The following is a 20,880-nucleotide window of genomic DNA, read 5'->3' as shown; positions in this document are numbered from 1 at the left end:
TTGAGATCACCTAGCATCTGTTGAGGTGGATGGCGACGCTGAATGTGTCGCGGTGCTTCCCGTGTTGAAGTCGCCTCCTCAACCAAAGCTGGTGCCTCCTCAGGTGCAGCTGGTGAAGCCTGAGTCACCTCCTCGAACAGCCCCCGGGAAGTAGACGTAGTCGGGTCGGGGCCGTCGTCATCATCTGAACTCGTGGCAGAGATAGCTGGGTCCACAGCACGCGTGGTAGCCTCAGTGTCGCCATCTGCAGCTTCTTCCTCCTCATCTTCAAAGATGGAGGTGCCGAACTCATCATCTCCTGCAACTTCAAAGATAGAAGAATTGCACGGTGCAGTCTCGTCGAAAGTGACTTCACAAGTCTCTCTGACGATGTTAGTATCAATAATCAGCACACGGTACTCTCTAGAGTGAGAAGCATAACCGAGAAAAATACCATCAGACGAGCGAGACTCAAACTTATCAAGATTTATTAAAGTGGAACACTAGTAAAACTATATATATGCACTAGTATATGATTCACTGACTCAGACGATGTTTATATTTATATATATGCATTCAAACCAAATAAAGACAATTCTTGAGAACAAAACTATATATGATCCAGTAACAACTAAAATTTATTAAAGTGGAACACTAGTAAAACCATCCCTTTCGGCGTTCAGGCTACCCATCATATATATACATGTGTCATTATTATCTTTGCAAGGACTATCTTTTCTTAACTTATTTGTTTATTACATCTCCTAGGTTGGAAACACGGTTACGTCAAAACCTAACCATGCTACCAGAAGATACACATATATCCCTCCAAATTCTTTTCACACTAGTACTCCCTCCGTCCCAGGATACAAGGCGCGCAAGTAATTCAAGATTCAAACATTAAAAACTTTGACCTACGACTAGTCTTGTATATAATAAAAACTTCATCGTCTAACAATCTTACCATTTTATTCATATTTAAAAGTAGTTTCATATGAATATAATTTTGTTGCTACAAACATTATATAAGAGATATTAAGAGTCAAATATTAATATTGAAGACCGTGCCAAATTTGACCACACATTATATTGTCCTGGGATGGAGGGAGTAATAATAATACTCTTAAAACTGCATCGTCGCCGCCAAAAACCCTGATGAGCATTAGTGAATTATTCCCTTTCATTATTATTTGTATAAAGATGTAGGGGATGGTTTAAACCTGCATATATGCTTAGGAGGAATGAATAAGAGAGGAAAGAAGGAAAGGAATAGATGGAGGGAGAAAAGAAGAGGCCGGATTGAAAAGGAGGTTGAAAACGAATGGTGCGCGTTGTGAGGAGTTGTTCGATATAGAGTGGGCTATATCTGAAGTCATATAAAGTATATGAAGATGAAATGCCTAACATATGTAGATGAAACATGCATGAAAGGTCTTGGAAGACTTCAATTTGAGGCAAAATTTATGTATAGCCGGTCGCCCAAAATTCCAATTTGCTCCAAATTTATTTGAAAAAGCAAAATCCTAACTAAACAAAATCTCATTATGCTGCCCTGCCTAGTAATTACACCATTCAGGAGCCGCAGCCTTGATTTGGGAGGAGGATGATCGATCTTGCTAGTGATGAGCTGATCGAGTTGAATGAAGTACTAGCTAGCAGGACAGAAGATATATTCTTGCAAAGTGTGTGGTGGGAAAGAAAAAGGAGGAAGGAAGGAAGAAAAGAAGTTGATGATGGGAAGGAAGAAGGAATGATGGCGCGAGGCAGTGGATGGGGGATTTGTTTGGTGCTGGTCGGCCGGGCCGGGCTTGGCTTTAGTTTTGCGTGTTGTGAGCTAGTATAGGGTCCCACCTCCATCGAGGCCGGGACGACTAGACAAAGTTAAGGTCGCTGTTCTCCTACGTCTCCTCAGCCCGGCCTCCACGCACGCAGCACCTTTGCTAGCTCCATCTATCTCCATCCACCATTGCATCTCTCTCTCCTCCTCTTTCACTTACCTTAGCAAGCTCTTCAATTCCCTGATCTTCTTCCTCGATCATCTACAGTTTGTATCTCTCAGTTTGTTGATTATTTGTTGCCTCCGATCGATATTCACGGCCACCATAGATAGATTGTGAGCTCGCTCGTCGATCTATCTCTGCTATCTAGCTAGCTCTCTCTCATCAGGGTTTCTTTTTAGCACTTCCATCAATCCCGTTCTGCATTTAGTTTGATCTCACGTCAACCCCGTTCGTCCCCGTTCCCGTTCCCGATCGATCTGCACACGGCAGCTAGCCGGCCCTCCCTCCCAGCCTCCCTTCTCTCCTCCCTGCTCCTCTCTCTGTGCTACTACTAGCTTAGGCTAGGCGAGGAGAGGAAGGGAAGAGGAACAAGGGACGGAGCTTGTATGCATGCAGATCGATGAACTCTTGCCTGCTATAGCAAGGTATGTAGGTATCATACCTGATGCTGCATGCTGTGAGTTCGACCTAAACTACTATTCGATCGGTTCATCAATCGATCTTGACTGTTGTGATTTCTTCTTTTTGATTTGATATCCTATATATATATATATCATTCATTTCTTGTGCTGATCCTCTTGTTGTTGTACGCGTATCTATCTGTGACATTCTTCTTGGGATCTGAACCAGATAGTAGTGACCTAGAGAGAGAAAGGAGGGAGAGAGAATACACGCACATAGAGCAACCAAAAGACAGGGAGAAGGAAGATCAGAAAAGGTTCTTCATTTCTGTCTCCTGGCTCTATGTACTATATATAGCAGCAGCTAGCAAGCAAGATCTTCTGCATTTGTACAAGGTTTCATCACATCTCTCTGATTCGGATTATATACACACAGCTCTCTCTCTCTCTCTCTCTCTCTCTCTCTCTCTCCTGATATATTCTGTGACGATCTTGTGCTATACTTTTTATGTTGGATCTCACGGCCGGGTTGCATTATATTCAGGCTATATAAGACCCTGATTTAGTTAGAACCCTAGATATGAATATGATATTATCTATATCTATACATCTCTCTCTCAATTCAAATTCGAATGTACATATACAAGGCTCGTCTTGATATCTGGAAATAAAAACTGTTTTTTGTTATATATAACGCACAGGCTAAGAAACACACACATAACATACAAGATACAAGCAGTGCTGCAATGATTTTGTCTTCTAGACATATATATTTTCGAAAGGGCCGATTATTAGGTTGCACGAGTACTAATCAGTAGTATATATGTAGAATACAAGTACGTACATTTTGTTTTGCTACGCCAAGTTTGAAATTAAAACCATTTACCATTGTTACCTTAAATGCATCAAAGTCTAATTTGATTTTATTGATTTATGTAATGGAAAACCTTAGGGTGTTATTCTATCAGACAAATGGAAGAATAATCCCCGCCTGTTTTAGGCATGTGGGTGTACACAATTTCTTTTTCTGCAAAAATATTTTTTAAACTTTTCTGGAGTTTTGTTTCACATTTAATTTGTCTCTCTCCCACTGTGCCTTGTACATTATATTATACTGGATGGTGTGATGAAAAAATTAATTGTACTCCATGTGGACAAAATATATAGTATCTATCTCCACAAGAAAAAAAATGCATATATGTTCTCCACAAGCTCTTTTGTACACGTCGTAACTTACATTAGTACTATATATATTAATCATATCAATGGTATGCAATAACTGATAGATCATAAGGTACGTATATATATAAATCGGTTCAAATATAATCAGTCTATATATATATATATATATATATATATATATATATATATATATATATATATATATATATATATATATATATATATATCCTATATATTCTACATTGATCAGAACGAAAATGATGGTTGTAGCACATATTCGATCATGGATATAGATGCAATGCGTGAGTGCCACACTTTAGTGGAATTATTGATGGAGACCCCAATGCATACATGTAGTGATCGATCATATATATATAGAGGCCAGCAGCCAGCCTGCACTGCAGGACATGTATGATGAGAGAAGCTTTCATCAGCAGCAGCAGCAGCAGCAGCAGGGGAACATTCCACAAAGAGTAATGAGTACTCATCAGCTGCTCAGCACCACATACATCACATGCATGCAATGCATTGAGGTCATTAGTGCATGCGTCACTACGGCAAATCATCATGCTTGCTTCGTTCGAGTATTACTTTTTATCTGTCCATTATTATCGCATGCATGCATGCGTCCGATATATGATCTTATAGCTAGCTTGATACAAAACATGCATGCATATGATCTCTCAATTTCAGATCGATCAATTAATAGAGATCCCAGCCAGTTGATCAAGATGGGTATGAGCAGCACACAAGCACAGACGCAGCAGCTAGTTCCTCCAGGTTTTCGGTTCCACCCGACCGACGAAGAGCTCGTGGATTACTACCTCAGGAAGAAGGTGGCCTCGAGAAGGATCGACCTCAACGTCATCAAAGATGTAGATCTTTACAAGATAGAGCCATGGGATCTCCAAGGTCAGTCATCGGTCGTTACTGCATGCATTACATTGCTATTACCTGATCATATATATTCATACACAATTAATTTTAATTTGTATCATATCGATCCATACAATACAGAGAAGTGCAGGTTAGGAGGACCTGGCGAGGAGGAGCAGAATGAGTGGTACTTCTTCAGCCACAAGGACAAGAAATACCCGACTGGCACCCGGACCAACCGGGCCACCGCGGCCGGGTTTTGGAAGGCCACTGGCAGGGACAAGCCGATCTACGCCAACAAGCAGCGGCAGCTGGTGGGCATGAGGAAGACCCTAGTGTACTACAAGGGCAGGGCTCCCAACGGCCACAAGTCCGACTGGATCATGCACGAGTACCGCCTTGAAACCAATGAGAATGGCCCTCCGCAGGCAAGTCATTGATCTTTTATTTATCATGTATATAATCAATGTGTTTCAAAATACATTATATCATGCATAAAGAGTTCAAAATGGAAATCCTAAAATGTCACATTGGTCTTAGTGGTCATTATATTTTGTGTATTGATCAATTCTTCGACACACATCTCCTTCAGTAGCCAGCTGATAGCCTTCTCAGTTGTCGTTGTTACTCGATCATTTTGCAACCAGCATTACCTGCATATCAGAATATCATGAACAAAAATGACAACTGAGAGCATTACTTTCCAAGGATACAGTCTGCTCATGCTTATTGCATCTCAACGTTCATCCTAAAAACAGGACTGCTCTGAAGTCAACTGCATATTACTCCCTCCGTCCCAAATTATTAGTCGTTTTGACTTTTCTAGGTGCATAGTTCTGCTATGCATCTAGATATAATATACATTATGTCTAAGTGCATAGCAATAAATTCTACTAATTATATTTTCAACATGAACCGTCTTTATTTCAGGAAGAAGGATGGGTAGTATGTAGGGTGTTCAAAAAGAGACTACCAACAACTAGAAGAGAATCTGACCATGATGCACCATGCTGGTATCTTGATGAAGATGGACCCTTCATGCATGACCTTAACTCTCCCATGAGCAGAATGCCACCACATCACGCCATGTCACAGCTGCAAGAACAGCACCTCCAAATGCTGAACAATACCTACAAGAGGGAACTGAAGCTACAATTCCAAATGCCAAGCCATCATGTTCTCAACACCATTCCTCACGAGCTAGAGAGTCCTTCTTTCCATTCTCTGTTGGTCTCACCAGATCATCAATCAAATTCGCACCATGCTCACCAGCATGTTCAGCTCATGGATGATGCAGTAGACCAAGTCACCGATTGGAGAGTTCTAGACAAGTTTGTTGCATCTCAACTTAGTCATGATGCAACAAAGGGTGTAGATTATACTGACGAAGGAGATATTATTCAGGTCAATGAGAAGCAAGAGGTGGCTACTGACTATGCGTCAACGTCAACATCCAGCAGCCAAGTTGATCCATGGAAGTGATGATGCAAATTAATCAAACATAATACCTCATATATATAGAAATATCATCTTAAGAGCTACAGTAATGATGATTATCATATCGGATCGATTGGACAGCTAAGTAATTTGATCTCCGGAATGACATGTAAATAAGACTATATATATTGAGATGAGTGTACTACTTATTATTTCCTTCAGGATGATGTTGTACTGAATATACTTCATCACTGTGTTTCTATATGAAATAAGGTCATGGATAACTTAGACGCTTCATGAATCGTGATTTGTAATAGGTAATGTCACTCTTTCAGTTGTTGGTCTATCAACAAATTAACTCAATAACCACATTACATATTGTATTTTGCTGTGATTCTATATAATGTACTTTTGGCATCACTTTTTTACTTTAAGTGGAATACTATTATGGCAAGTTAGATATATAATATGAAATCCCTAAAGTGACGTGGTGGGGGGAGAGAGAGAGAGAGAGAGATTAACATGCAAAAAAAAATGCATTCTAAAGCCCAAATGATATTTCACTGAATCGTCTCATTTACTTTATACCAATATTTCACAAGATATACGTTTACTATGTGAACCAGGTTGAACCTGGAGTTATATAAATTGTTTTCGAAGAGCTGTAGCATTAGTCCTCATCATTTTTCAGTCCACTTGACCAACTACATATGATATAAGATGTTCATACATGTACCACTATATATATTTCTAATACTTTGCATCATTTTTTCTAATATAAAAGTAAAAAATTTATATCTAGAAAAAGATGTGGAAATATATCAAAAGTGTGTGTGCCCGTTAGCTGTTGGACTAAATAAATAATTCTTAATTGAGCAAGAATTTGAAGGATATGAAAAACTCGACCTGCGAGGGGCAAGCCGCCCACCGGGCATTAATGTAAGAAGCCCCACCCTTACACAAGAGCGTCGTAATCCATACCGTAACTCGTGTAAGAGCGGGCCGGGATGAGCCAAGACCTATTTCCACGTGCTTTGGCGTCTCTATAGGCGAGGGGATTTTTTTAACCTCAGCTTGAAATTCGCTCCCACCGGGAGTCGAACCAGGGCCTAAGGAGTGCTACTGCACCTAACCAATCCGGCCAGGCACCCTTTCACAAGAATTTGAAGGATATGACTAATCATTTCCTATATGTGATCCGAATCGAAGGGTGAGCAATCATTCTTTGTCAATCTGTATGAAGGATGTGAATAAATTAAATGAATCCATTTATTCTACAACAGCCGTATTAGCAGGGACTAACTCAATGACTGATAATTCCTCGTTCGTTCTATTTATAAGAACACACACAAGGCTCATGTTCTAAAAAACGCTTTTAGAAAGAAAAATAAACCCTTCTTCTTTTCTAGAAAGAAGGCTATATATGGACGAAAATATATCGAGACATGTGTTTTTCGTTACATTTGAATATATTCCAACTAGTTTGATTGAATAACTTTTTCGGAATTTTCTTTTGGATAACTTGTGTTCAGGGCTTCAAGCAGATCAACTATATATGACTTGCTATATGAGTCCCTAGGACACGTGTTATGTAGCTAGAGCCTAACCTTCATCCACTATCTGCAATTAATGGGAAACAAATTTCAGGACAGGATATTAGTGGCACATCATTCGAACTTCTCGGATAGCAGTACTTATGGTGGCCATGTTCTATCACAATTAACACCAGTAGTGGTCACATCAACAGGAAATTCTATCACAGATCATCACACTAGCTCTCTCTCACAGGTGTGTGCCCTCGTCTGGAGTAACTCTTCAAGGAATCAGTGAGGATGTGTAGACCTCAATTACAGTATAGCGACTATATGATGCAAAGGACAAGATCATAATTGGTAAGGCAGAACTGGACAGGAGTATTCTAGCAGGGCAACTAATTGCTAGTTTGATACCTAGAGCAGGATGCTTAAGAAACGATATGGAGAAGACTAAAGGGCGCATGCATGGAAAAACTTGTCCAGATCATGAACAGATCAGGCTAAAGAATGAAAACTAACTAAAACTCAGTTTCATCATATATGTGGTTATAAATACATGCCATGAGCATCAATACAAGAAGTACTTGGACAGGTTTAGAAGCAAAGGCATGCCACTTCTTTTCAAAGGGATATGTAGAATGATAACACAGACTCACTGTCGTATATTTACCAAGTTGATCAGTAAAGAAATGTCTATCTCTAGAGAACAGGTAAGGTGAAAAAAATGGCAAGTTCGCAAATATTAGGTTAACTAATGACGTGAAAGAAAGGGTAATAACAGTAACATTAACTCACCTACCACAGAGAACACGCTGGTGATCATGGCCCAAGGATTATGTGGAGCAAGCACAAGCCAGCAGAGATGACAAGATTACAGAAGAGAAAGCTAGAGATGCCGGATAGTGACACCGTCTGAAGGAGTTGTTACCAATGCAGGGAGCGAAGGGCAATGCTTCCTGGCCGTTACTTTAAGGGATCAAAGTCAGCAAGCATATATATATGCATAGGAGCAGCAAAGAAGACATGGATGAATGCATTGCATGCCTCCCACCAACTGATGATCGAGCTTCCGGCTTATATAGTGCAAGAGCCCCACATACACGGCCTGACCACAAGCCGGTCATGCAGACACACACTCTTCAAGCAATGCAAGCATTACACACTCCGGTAAAGCATGGCCTGCATCACACCTCTCAACTACTACCTAGCTGTGTATACTACATGGTATGATGGGTTACATACGGGCCTGCATGTCAGTGGCAACAGTCCGAGAGGAAAAAAGGCAGCCACAATATGATGGAATTATTTGCGCGTGTATGAGGTTAGAAAGAAGGTGTGGAAAAGGCAGGGGTGTTGGGAACCAGGCAGGCCGCAGCAACATGCATGAATGAGATCGATGGAGGATGAGATGAGATGAGTGAGAGGGGGCATCGAAGTGGGTATAATTAAGTACATGGAGAGAGGGAAGGGGAAGGGGATGTTTGTTTGTAGAGGAAGATAACATGATGCCTGCGTGAAAGCCCTCATGTGAGACCCCATCATTTCTGCTCACAGCCCTTCTAAATCTATAGTTAATCCGCCATACACATCTACAGTTTTCACACTGCATGTACAATTATTCATGTGCCAATCTTATTCCCAAGCAAACAAATAAAAAAAAGGATTCCATCATATTGTGGCCATGCATGTAAGAGGTTAATAGACGCTACGTTACGCATATAGATAGATGCACTTGAAAGAATGCTCCCTGGACATGCATATAAGAAACTAAAACGAAAGATATGCGACCAAGGGAAAAGGCTCCTTGTACTTGCCTCATTATTGTGTTCATTCCACGCTGGAGAAGTATGTATGATGTCATCCATGCATGGACCAAGGCCCATGAGCTACCAAATATAACATTGATCTATTATATTTCTACCAGTTCTTTTCTTGAAAGAAAACAATATTTCTATTCCACCTATCTCAGAAATGAATCGAATCATTGGGCTGCAAAAGAACAAGGACCACTCAATTCAGATCAAAATTCTTTAAAATCTATTCCACAGAAGCAGATGGAAATGCTTCACTCCTATTTATAAAACAGTATATAACCTCACAATGTGCAGAATGAGCAAAGTGAAATATATAAAGAATTTTATTCAAGGAACCATGCGGGAATTCGAAAGTTCATTTATATATCAGTCCACAAGAAGGAAAAATAATATCATCCAAAACAAGGGAGGAAAAGTTCAGTTGAATCTATCTATATATTCTATAACTTTTTTCGAGAATACGCAGGAGAGCTGCGTATTATTCCATTAAGAAGAGAAAATGATAATTTATTTTTACAACGCGGGCCGTATGGGGCGCATGCACACCACTAGATGGCTCACAGGGGACTATGCGGCACAAGATTACAATATAGACTGCATTGTCAGTTATATATTCTATAACTGATGATGCAGTCTATGTTAAGCCAGATGCCCTAGCAAAGTAGCTAGCAATCCTTTCCAAATGCTGATTGTTACTAGTGTTTTAACATTTTTTTATTTCTTTCTAAAACCAATTTTAGTGTTCAACTCATAACTCCTAAGCTAGTGCTATATATGATTGAACTTATGCAGCTCCCTCTCTCATGCACACCTCCCACCTTTGACCAAGCTAGCTGATGAAGTAAGAAATATCGAACTGCAACCATGCATGCCTAGTTATCATCTAAGTACAGGTATAGTTTTTTTCAAATAAAACGAATATGTAACCTGAAGAAATAAGCAAACTCTTCAGTGCTGCCTCATGGGGGAAAGTTCTAGAGAATACTTTGGTTTTGGATTGGGCGACAAAGACACATACAGCGACTAGATATAAATTGCAGTTGAGTTCACAGAAATCTACCCCTGATTTTTTAAACAAAAATAGGAGACACAGTTATAATGGTTTTGGATGGCATTTCACTATATGGCAGAGCCAAACTTGTGTGCTGCCGCTGGGATTGGGAACACCAATCCTACCGCTGACTGCGGTGGCTGCATATGCAACAATGATTGCAGCGTGTCTCTTGCCTGGAATTGATATGGCATGACTAAGCTGCACCTGTATGCAGCACTCAGGACCAAGCAAAATATACTCATGAGTTGAGTTGGGCATAGACCCAGCCACACATGAATACCATTCCTTAGCCGCAAGCCCGCAACCACAAGCAACCACAGTGAAACAACAATAGTGCGGCTAGTTCTAGAGGCAGAAGCAAGCATGTATACGGTGTGGAGCTCAGTTGGGGGGGCAACCTACAAGGGGACAATGCTTCTTCCATCAGTGATTGCTGTTTACTCCACCAGGGACCAGACACTCAGAAAAAGGCATAAAGGGCATGAGCAAAAAGGCAATGTTGAGTTGCTTTCAAGCGTCAGCACAGGTGTTTGTCCTAAGTACCTTTCGGAGGTTGCTACTTCTACTTTTTATTTACCAGTTCCGAGGAGTTTGTTTGCCCAGTAATTCGAGCTCAAATGCTGTGAAATCTCCAGTTTCGAGGAAAAAAACAAAGTAAAATAAGAAGCAGAATACTAATTTTTTATTAATTTTTCGGTGTGTTTGGCAACAATGGAGCACTACTGCAGGTTATTAACTTCATTATGTTAGCAGCTCAATTTTCACTCTCATTGAGCTGAGAGGATGGCACTCAAGTTGGGGAAGTTTTCTGAGTTTTTCTTCATTCACACTCACAATGCCATGCCATCCCAAGAGGGGGCTGGGGATACATTTATACAAGGGGCTGCAGGGCAGCCAAGCTAGATGCTAAGGACACTAGTCCAAGATGCTAACTGCTAGTCCTAACTGCTATCCTAGATGCCAACTGAAAGGTAGTCAAGATGCTGTCCTTGCTATCCTCTAGGGGCAGCAAAGCACAACGTGCTGCAGCAAGAGCATCTCCTCTTGTGCAGCCCCACAAAGACCAAGTACACAGACTTATCCATCATTCTCCCCGTAAGTCTTGTGCGTCGTCTTGTGGGAAGATTGAACCATCCCGGTCCTGGAGCAGAGCTCAAGGAACTTGATCCTCCCAAGGGGCTTGGTGAGCAGGTCCGCAAGCTGGTCCTTGGTGTTGATGTAGCTCGCCTTGATGCTTCCTTCCTCCAAGCAGCCTCGGATGAAGTGATACCTCAACCGGTTCGTGGAAAACGGAGTTCTTCGCCAAGGCCAGAGCGGACTTGCTGTCCACCCTGAGCTCCACTGCTCCAGTGTCTCTGCCGAGTAGATCACCAAGCAGTCGAGCGAGCCAGAGCGCCCGAGTCGATGCGGTGGAGACTGCTATGTACTCGGCCTCGCAGCTGGACAAGGCCACCACCTGCTGCTTGACCGACTGCCAGCTAACGAGGCACTTGCCGAGGAAGAAGAGGATCCCGCTCGTGCTCTTACTGGTGTCGATGTCGCCGGCGTGGTCGTTGTCACTGTACCCGACGAAGTGTGCCGCTCCAGGGCACCTCGGGTAGTGGAGACCGTGGTCGAGAGTCCCCGCAACATAGCGGATGATCCTCTTCACGGCCTGCTGGTGCTCCGTCGTCGGTCGCTGCATGAACCGACTAACGTAGCCGACGGAGAACGCCAAGTCCGGCCGTGTGTGGGCGAGGTAGCGGAGGCTCCCCACAAGGCGCCGGTACTGAGTAGCGTCCACCTCCTCTGCCGTGCTGTTACGGCTCAGCTTCAGCCTCTCCTCCATCGGAGTGAGAGCTGGGTTGCAGTCGGTGAGCCCAGCGAGCTCGACGATGCGCTTGGCATAGGCGATATGTCGAAGTGTGATCCCGGAGTCGTCCTGGTGCACCTCGATCCCCAGGTAGAAGGAGAGAGGCCCCAGGTCGCTCATCTGGAAGGTGGCCTTCATCTCCTCCTTGAACGCCACCACCTCCGCATTCTTGGTGCCGGTGATCACCAAGTCATCGACGTAGACACCCACCAGCAGGGCATTTCCGCCATTGCCCCGCCGGTAGATGGCCGCCTCGTGCGGGCTTTGCTCGAAGCCCATCCCCTTGAGCGTGGAGTCCAGCTTGGCATTCCACGCCCTCGGGGCCTGCCGCAAGCCATAGAGGGCCTTGCGCAAGCGTAGCACCTTGCCCTCCTTGCCGGGGATCGCAAACCCCGGCGGCTGGTGCACGTAGACCTCCTCCCTCAAGTCATCGTTGAGAAATGCCGACTTGACGTCCATGTGATGGACGCGCCAGCCCTCCTGGGCAGCCAGCGCAAGGAGAAGTCGCACGGACTCCATCTGTGCCACGGGAGCGAAGGCATCGTCGAAGTCGACCCCCTCCTGCTGCACGAAACCTTGTGCCACCAGGCGAGCCTTGTGCTTGACGATGGTGCCGGCTTCATCCCTCTTCAGCTTGAACACCCACTTAAGGGTGATCGCGCGGTGACCACGAGGGAGGTCAGCAAGCTCCCAAGTGCGGTTCTTCTCAACAGCGTCCATCTCCGACTGCATCGCGGCACGCCATGCCGCGTGTCCCTCGGCCTCTGCGAAAGACCGAGGCTCGCCATCGTCGCACGCGAGGTGCAACTGCGCCTCCAGGTCGTGAGGCACCAGTCCCGACACCGGCTGATCGCCGAGAAGGTCCTCCATCGTACGGTACCGCAACGGCTCGCCGTCGTGGTACGCGTCGACGCGCTCCTCGTCGTGAGAGAGCGGAGTAGCGAACTCCACCGGACTGTGCTTAGCACGAGCAGGTGTCGAAGTAGACGTGCCCGGAGGAGTGGCTATCGGTACTGGAGTGCGCGGCGTCGCCGGCTGTGGTGGTGCAGCCGAGGAACTCGGCGCAGCCGGAGTCGTAGCTGAAGGGCGTGGTGCCGCCGGTGTGGCGGGCGCCGGAGTCGGTGGAGGCTCGGGGACCGGGGTAGGCACGCTCGGCGAAGAAGAGCTGCCTACTACCCCAGCTCCCTCAAAGTGGACGTACTCGACGGTGTAGTCGTCGTACGTAGGAGCCGAGCCGTCGTCCACCGCCTTGTCCCACGCCCATCCACGCCCTTCGTCGAACACAACGTCGCGCACTATGCGCACACGCTGTGTCTCCGGGTTGAGAATGCGGTAGGCCTTCGAACCCTCCGCGTAGCCGATGAACTCCCGGAGTGCTCCTGTCGTCGAGCTTGCCGATGTGGCCAAGCTCCTTGGCGAACGCGAGGCAGCCGAAGACCCGCAGGTGGGAGACCACCGGCTTATGCCCATGCCAAGCCTCATACGGCGTCATGCCGTCGAGTGCCTTGGTGGGCGAGCGGTTGAGGATGTAGACGGCCGTCACCACCGCCTCTCCCCAGAAGACAGCCGGCATCCCCCTCTGCTTAAGGAGGGCCCGGGCCATCCCCACAACCGTCTAGTTGCGCCACTCGACGACGCCGTTCTGCTGCGGGCTGTACGGCGCGGAGTAGTGGCGCTGGATGCCCTCATCCGCGCAGTACGCCGTGAACTCGCCCGCCGTGAACTCGCCGCCGTTGTCGGTGCGCAGCACGCGCAACTTGCGGCCGCTCTCCGCCTCCGCAGTAGCCTGAGCACGCCTGATGGCGTCCGCAGCCTCTCCCTTGCTGCCGAGGATCATCACCCACATGAAGCGGGAGAGGTCGTCGACGAGTAGCAGGAAGTAGCGCCGTCCTCCTGGTGTGGCCGGTGTCACCGGGCCACACAAGTCCCCGTGTACGAGCTCGAGCCGCTCCTTGGCTCGGAAGCTCGCCTGCTGGGGGAAGGAGTGCCGCTTCTGCTTCGTCAGCACGCAGACGTCGCAGAGCTGCTCCACGTGGTCGAGGCATGGGAGGCCTCGCACCATCTCCTTGGCGCCGAGCCGCTTCAGGGCCTCAAAGTGGAGGTGCCCAAAGCGCTTGTGCCACTGCCATGCCTCGTCGTCCCTGCGAGCTACAAGACAAAGAGGCTGGGCCACCCCGAACCACCCTGGCGAGAAGCTGTCGACGGTAGTCTCAGATGCGGAGGACCCCGCTGTCGATCACCATGCGGGAGCCGCTCTCATCGAGCTGCCCAAGGCTGATGATGGAGTTCCGCAGCGCCGGGATGTAGTAGACTCCGGTGAGCATCCGGTGCTCTCCGGACTTGGCGGTGAAGATCACGGAGCCCACGCCCTTGATCTCCACGGCGGAGGAGTCCCCGAACCTGACGGAGCCACCTACGTCGACGTCCAGGTCGGAGAAGAACTCCCGCCGCCCGGTCATGTGGTGTGTGGCGCCGGAGTCGAGGTACCAGCCATCGACCCTGTCGTCGGCAGAGCCGTTGCCGGGGAGGACTCGGGCACGCGGCTCGTTGAGGTGGAGTAGAGCGGTGGCAGGCGGTGCCGCCGAATGCGGCTCCATGTCCCCGTGGAGTAGGAACAGAGCCGGCTCGTCATCCGGCTGGCCCTCCGCGACGTGGGCTTGGCCCCCACGCCTCCACTGCGGGCAGTCCCTGGCCCAGTGGCCAGGCCTGCCACAGTTGTGGCAGGCGTCGTCTCGTGCCGCCTTGGGCCTATCGGCGGCGCCGCCCTGAGCATCTCCGCGGGCACCACCCTCGGCGCGCCCTCGTGCCCCGGCTTGGGCACCTCTGCGCCCCTTTCGCGGCTTGCCGCGCTTGCGGCCACCAGTCGAGGAAGAGGGCTCCCCCTTCCTCCTGTCACCGCGCCGGGTCTCCCACTGCTCCTGAGTAAGGTGGAGCTTCCCACCGATGGAGATGCCTCCCGAGGGAGGCTGTGGCTCGTCGCTGTCGACGACCTTGAGGCGACCTATCGCCTCCTCGATCGTCATGGTGGAGAGGTCCAGCAGAGACTCGATCGAGCGAGCGGTCTGCCTGTACCTCTCGGGGACGCAGCGGAAGAGCTTCTCGATGGCTCTCTCCTCGTCGTAGGTATCGTCGCCGAACTGCACCACCTTCTGCAGCAGAGTGTTGAGACGGAGGGCGAAGTCATCAACATCCTCACCTGGCTTGAAGGCCAGGTTCTCCCACTCCTTGAAGTGCCTGGAGAGTGGTCTTGCGGTCGCGGTCGCTGCCGATACGTGCCACAGCGATGGAGTCCCAGGCCTCCTTGGCAGTTCGCTTCTTGGAAAGCGTGAACTGCATCTCGGGCGGGGCTGCTGCGATGAGAGCATCCAGCGCCTGTCGATCCTCATCGTAGTCGACGTCGCCGTACCGGACTGCCTCCCACATATGCCGCATCTGGAGCTTCACCTCCATGACTGCGGCCCACTCGACGTAGTTGGTCTTGGTGAGGGTGGGCCACCCACCGCCGGGACCGACGTCCCTGACCACCGCCTGGAGGTCGTGGTAGCCGGGGGTGCCGCCGTGCGCACCCCAGCCAGGAGCGCCCCCACCGCCCTGCGCGCCGCCTCCGCCCTGCGCGCCACCGCCAGGGGCGCGGCCTCCGCCGCCGGGTGCGCGGCCCCCTGGACCGTCGCCGGGCGCGCGGCCGTCCAGGACGTCGCCGGGCGCGCCGCCCTCCAGGCCGCCGCCGGGCGCGCTGCCGTCCAGGCCGCCGCCGCCGGGGTGGGCTGCTGCCCACCGCGCGGTCCGCTCCCGCGTTCTTTCCCTCTCCAACTCCTCAAGGTCCCCGTCGGCGGTGGTGTCGCCGGCGATGGAGCCGCTGAGGCTGCCGCGCAAGGTCTCAACCTCGACCTCCGCCGCACGCGCTGCATCCTTCGCCGCCTCTACTTCCACCTCCGCCCTGGCCGCCGCCAACTCCGCTGCAGCCAGCCTGGCCGCCCTCGCCGCTACTGCAGCGGCTTGTGCCGTCGCTCGCCTGCGCTCCTCTGCCGCGGCGAGCTCGGCATCTCGCTGACGACGTGCGCTCGAGGCGACCGAGCGCTGAGACGGTGCGTCGGACATGGCGTGCCTCCAAGGGGCTGCTGCGTGGAGAAGACGCAGCCTCAGACGAGCTGCTGCTCGTCTGCTCAGGTGAGGAAGGTGGAAGAGGGGCTGCTGCAGGTGCTGCTGCGCTAGCTGCTACTGGTGCTGCAGCAGCTGCTACTGCTGCTTGGGAGGGAGAAGAACAGGAGATATCCAGTCTACAGGAAAGTACGACCCTGATACCAGATGTTAGCGGCTCAATTTTCACTCTCATTGAGCTGAGAGGATGACACTCAAGTTGGGGAAATTTTCTGGGTTTTTCTTCATTCACATTCACAATGCCATGCCATCCCAAGGGGGGCTGGGGATACATTTATACAAGGGGCTGCAGGGCAGCCAAGCTAGATGCTAAGGACACTAGTCCAAGATGCTAACTGCTAGTCCTAACTGCTGTCCTAGATGCCAACTGAAAGGTAGTCAAGATGCTGTCCTTGCTGTCCTCTAGGGGCAGCAAAGCACAACGTGCTGTTGCAAGAGCATCTCCTCTTGTGCAGCCCCACAAAGACCAAGTACACAGACTTATCCATCATATTATGCGGAATTTATTACCTTCATTTAAGCAATATGTATAATCCATGGCTCATATGCGGTTCGAATAATACTTCAACAAAACAACCTTGGACCAGTCCAGCAGCAATATAAAGAATGACCTGACCACGTAATTAATTTTTAATATCATCACAGCTATGGAAGCTGTAAATATTAAAGCAAGGATATACATATATCATAACACCAGTGCTCAACTAATCCAGTCTTGTTTGTCTTTATAGCAAGGAGTCCAAGTTGTGAATTACATGAGAGTTTTACTGGATTATGGCAAGCTAAATGTGGACCACCATGATCAGATCCTTTTACTAACAATTGGTTTCTTGCTGCCTCTGAGTTCATATTAGAAAACAAGAAGCATTAAAAAAAGGAATTGTTTTGTTCGAATTGTTTATTCAAATTGTTTATTTGCTTTAGTGATGGATGAGGTCACAAGGGATATACAAGGTGAGATCCCTTGGTGTATGCTCTTTGCTGATGATGTGGTGCTAGTTGACGAGAGTAGGGCAGGGGTTAATAGGAAGTTAGAGCTGTGGAGACGCACGTTAGAGTCGAAAGGGTTCAGACTTAGTAGGACCGAGACCGAGTACATGATGTGCGATTTCAGCGCGACTAGGCATGAGGGGGGGAGACATTAGTCTAGATGGACAAGTGGTGGTCCAGAAGGATACTTTTCGGTATTTAGGATCGGTGCTACAAAAGGATGGCGACATTGATGAAGATGTTAGGCATAGAATTTCAGCTGGCTGGTTGAAATGGCGGCAAGCTTCTGGCATCCTTTGTGACAAGAGGGTGCCACAAAAGCTAAAAGGCAAATTTTATAGGACATCAATTCGTCCGGCGATACTATACGATGCTGAATGTTGGCCTACAAAAAGGCGACATGTCCAGCAACTGAGTGTAGCAGAGATGCGGATATTGCGGTGGTTTTGCGGGCACACAAGGAGAGATAGAGTCCGGAACGAAGTTATTCGTGATAGGGTCGGAGTGGCACCAATTGAGGAGAAACTTACCCAGCATCGGCTGAGATGGTTTGGACATGTCCAACGAAGGCCTCCTGAGGCGCCGGTGCGTAATGGGGTTCTTGAGCGGGTCGATAATGTAAAGAGGGGTAGAGGTAGACCTAAACTGACGTAGGATGAGTCGGTTAAGAGAGACCTTAAGGATTGGAATATCTCTAAAGAGATAGCTTTGAATAGGAGCGCTTGGAGACTAGCTATCAATGTGTCTGAACCTTGAACTTATTTCTTTCGGGTTTCATCTCTAGCCTACCCCAACTTGTTTGAGAAAAAAGGCTATGTTGTTGTTGTTTATTTAATTCCAGATCAAGTGAGCAGTTCCATACTTCCATGGCACTCAAGGTTTGGAAGTATGCATGACCATTTCCTGATGGCCTCAGACAGTTAAGCACTTTAGCAGTTATGCTGCGTGACTTTTTTGAAACAACTTTCAGTGAATTAGTAAAGTTACTTGGACATACCTTGGTGGCTGGTAGTAAAAATTTGCTACTCATCAGAATTGGCTGCAAAGTAGTAAATGGTAATGGTGATATCTGTCATCGAGAAAAAGGACGAAAGCAGAAAAGAGAATACTAGATATTTTAGGTGGGTAATTAGCACACATGACAGGTGGCAGGTTTTTATTGAAGCAAGAATAGAGCAATAGCACCTAGTTAATTTCAGCCATGCCAAACACATATTTATTGAGAGACAACACAAGAGAGGTAGCCATTCATTTCCCTGACCTTGACGAATCATGTTGCAGAGTAGGTGCTCCAGCCAGATTTTTCATGTTTCTTGACGACTTTGTTGTTGCAGAGCAGAGGCCACGACTTTAAATTCGATTCTGTAGTGGAAACAAGCAGAGCATCGACGGTCAGGTCAGCCTGCAAGACAGGCCATGGCATGGAACTCTTGACAGCTCAACGATAGGGATGGATCTCCATCAATCCGGCCCTGCAGGTTGTGCAGGCGAGAGACGAGAGCAGCTGACGGCGCCGATCCGTCAGCTTGGCTGCTCCTGTGTCCTGCTAAGCCGCCGCCGGCCGACTCCACTCCTCCTGGAGCCTCAATCGATTGGGAAAATCACAAACTGTATTCCGTAACGTTCAAGCAAGCCTTGCAGAGCATATAATCAATTAGCAAGGCTAGAGGGTCATATAAAATATAAATATCGAAGGATACATGTATTGTGAAAGGAGACCAGAAGCACAACGGATCCTCAGTACCAGTAGTAAACAACACAGATTCATCTGCTTCATGTAAAAACGGTATTTTGGAAACAACATAAACTTCCCAACAGTGTGTGGGAGATTGTACAGCAAGCTTAAAAAAAATGCTCAAAGGTGACCGGTTGGAGCGATTAGCAGACACTGCTCATCTTCTTCAATCTTACAGCAAAACCATGAGGTCAGCTTTGCTACAAGGAACGACAACAACCAGCAGTTCGTTCAAAGAACAACGGTGACCGGATTCAGTACTTGTTTCGCCACGAGTACCAGTTAAGCTTCAGCTGATACCAGAGGGGAGAGACCCCGTGGACTCCCCTCGACACCCGCGAATCAAAGACATTGAACTCACATCTCCGCAGGGAATCTAGGAGGACCTGGGCTGGCAAGGCCGGAAGGAGCACTGGGATTGCCTCTCTTGGCACAGATGAGGCCAACTCGCGCGCCTTGTGCAGGTGAGCTTCAGCAACAGATGCAACCTTGAAAACTGCATCAGGCAGCCTCTCGTCCATCCTGACCTCTGACCGGCCACCCTCCCGTGTAAGCAGGCCGCACTCCTTGGCGATATTAGCTGGGATATACGGTATCACCCCTTGCTTATTTACATGGTGAGGGAGTGCCTTGAGCAGTAACAAGAGACCGCTGGCTTTGCCGATGTGCGAGGCGGCGTGATCAGCGACAGTGGACTGTATACCACCAGCCTGCAGCGTCATGTAAAGGATGGTGGACTGGGTGTCTTCAGCATACCTCTCCAGCTCAGCACTTGTCTCAGGAATGGCACCCTCATCACGGTTTGCGTCGTTTATCCTTGCATCCACGGACCTCTTGAGCCAATGCTTGCTAACCTTGTGGTCCGAAACAACTGAAGAGAGTGCCTGGGCAACGGGGTGCTCAACCAGCTTGTTGGCAAAGACCTTGTCGATCACGTCCTTCCACCAGAGTAGGCGCATGAGGCCAGTCTTAGGGTCCGACACAACATCCATGGCTTTTGCCGTCTCGACGTTGAAGGCCCGAAAGGTGAATGCAGCCTTGCGCACGGCTGGGGGCAGGTGGAGAAGGCACAGATAGTGGTGGTAGTCATAGCTGCGGACTTGCCTAACGCAGTATGAGAGAGCTGCTCGTAGGCTAGCGCTTGCTGCAGGCGTGGCGCTCATGAATCCTGTTGTCAGGTGTGAACAAGGTCCTGCAGGACAGTGAAGAGGAAAATGCACACAGTTAGATGCAGTATAGAACAGTTTTTTTTTTTTTTGAAAAAGCAGTATAGAAGAGCTGAAGAGAACAAGGTGTGGTAAGTTACTGATAAAGGAAATTAACAGGTAACACGACTATTAAATGTCTAAAGTTGTGAATTCGCACCCAAATCAAACATGGCATGCCCACAGGTAATTTGCAATTGATTTGAAGCTGAATAACATAAGATGCAACATACACTGAGGGGGTAATGTGTAGAACAATTTGACATACATACATACTGGGTGGACAGATATATGACGAGAGATGGAGAAACCAGCTGCAGTTTTAGAGAAGGATGTCCTGGCTGAATCAGTCGTGACCTAGCATAGTCTGGACGGACTACCGCCTGGTGGCGGGCGTGCATGAGCCAGAGGTGAGGGAGAGCGCGGGTAGGGGAGGAGAAGGGGGGCGGAGGCGCACGGCGCTCTCCATCAGCAGAGCAAGGGAGAGAGGGACCGGAGGAGAAGCGTACCGCGGAGACGGCGGTCGGGCGGCGGCGGCGGCGGCGATCGCCGAGACGGAGAGAGATGATGATGGAGTATGGTATGGATGGATCTGTTGGGCTTGGGCGGCGGAGATTGCTTTTGTTGTTAAGTGGGCCGGGCCGGCCCGGCCCAAAAGAAAA

The 20,880-nt window shown here is 48.2% G+C and overlaps 2 protein-coding genes and 1 long non-coding RNA gene across 11 annotated transcripts; 1 reads left to right on the top strand and 2 right to left on the bottom strand.

The window, feature by feature from the left end:
- The first annotated feature begins 1,875 nt into the window (after nt 1-1,875).
- Nucleotides 1,876-6,095, top strand: LOC120702326 (NAC domain-containing protein 105-like). Of its 4 annotated transcripts, none has more exons than XM_039986073.1 (5): nt 1,876-2,404; nt 2,610-2,697; nt 4,256-4,474; nt 4,580-4,866; nt 5,369-6,095. In XM_039986073.1, the coding sequence occupies exons 3-5, from the start codon at nt 4,294-4,296 to the stop codon at nt 5,918-5,920; spliced, it is 1,020 nt and encodes a 339-aa protein (XP_039842007.1). In that variant the 5' UTR covers nt 1,876-2,404; nt 2,610-2,697; nt 4,256-4,293; the 3' UTR covers nt 5,921-6,095. The 4 variants fall into 4 exon arrangements, with proteins under 4 accessions (XP_039842007.1, XP_039842005.1, XP_039842008.1 ...); XM_039986071.1 differs by having other exon boundaries at nt 2,610-2,776; XM_039986074.1 differs by lacking the exon at nt 2,610-2,697.
- Nucleotides 4,848-11,019, bottom strand: LOC120702327. The gene is made up of 2 exons (XR_005686342.1): nt 5,435-11,019; nt 4,848-5,091 (listed from the first exon to the last, which is right to left on the bottom strand). It is a non-coding gene; the product is annotated as an uncharacterized LOC120702327 (long non-coding RNA).
- Nucleotides 11,020-18,954: 7,935 nt separating this feature from the next.
- On the bottom strand, nt 18,955-20,861 carry LOC120702325 (NADH dehydrogenase (ubiquinone) complex I, assembly factor 6-like). 6 transcript variants are annotated; one of them, XM_039986067.1, is made up of 2 exons: nt 20,483-20,693; nt 18,955-20,205 (listed from the first exon to the last, which is right to left on the bottom strand). In XM_039986067.1, the coding sequence occupies exon 2, from the start codon at nt 20,174-20,176 to the stop codon at nt 19,268-19,270; it is 909 nt and encodes a 302-aa protein (XP_039842001.1). In that variant the 5' UTR covers nt 20,177-20,205; nt 20,483-20,693; the 3' UTR covers nt 18,955-19,267. The 6 variants fall into 6 exon arrangements, with proteins under 6 accessions (XP_039842001.1, XP_039841998.1, XP_039842002.1 ...); XM_039986064.1 differs by having other exon boundaries at nt 20,487-20,693; XM_039986068.1 differs by having other exon boundaries at nt 20,491-20,693.
- Nucleotides 20,862-20,880: the final 19 nt, after the last annotated feature.

This window comes from Panicum virgatum, chromosome 4K, assembly GCF_016808335.1.
Source record: "Panicum virgatum strain AP13 chromosome 4K, P.virgatum_v5, whole genome shotgun sequence".
NCBI lineage: Eukaryota > Viridiplantae > Streptophyta > Magnoliopsida > Poales > Poaceae > Panicum > Panicum virgatum.
The sequence above is the reverse complement of the archived record's forward strand: the minus strand, read 5'-3'. Positions and strand labels throughout refer to the sequence as shown.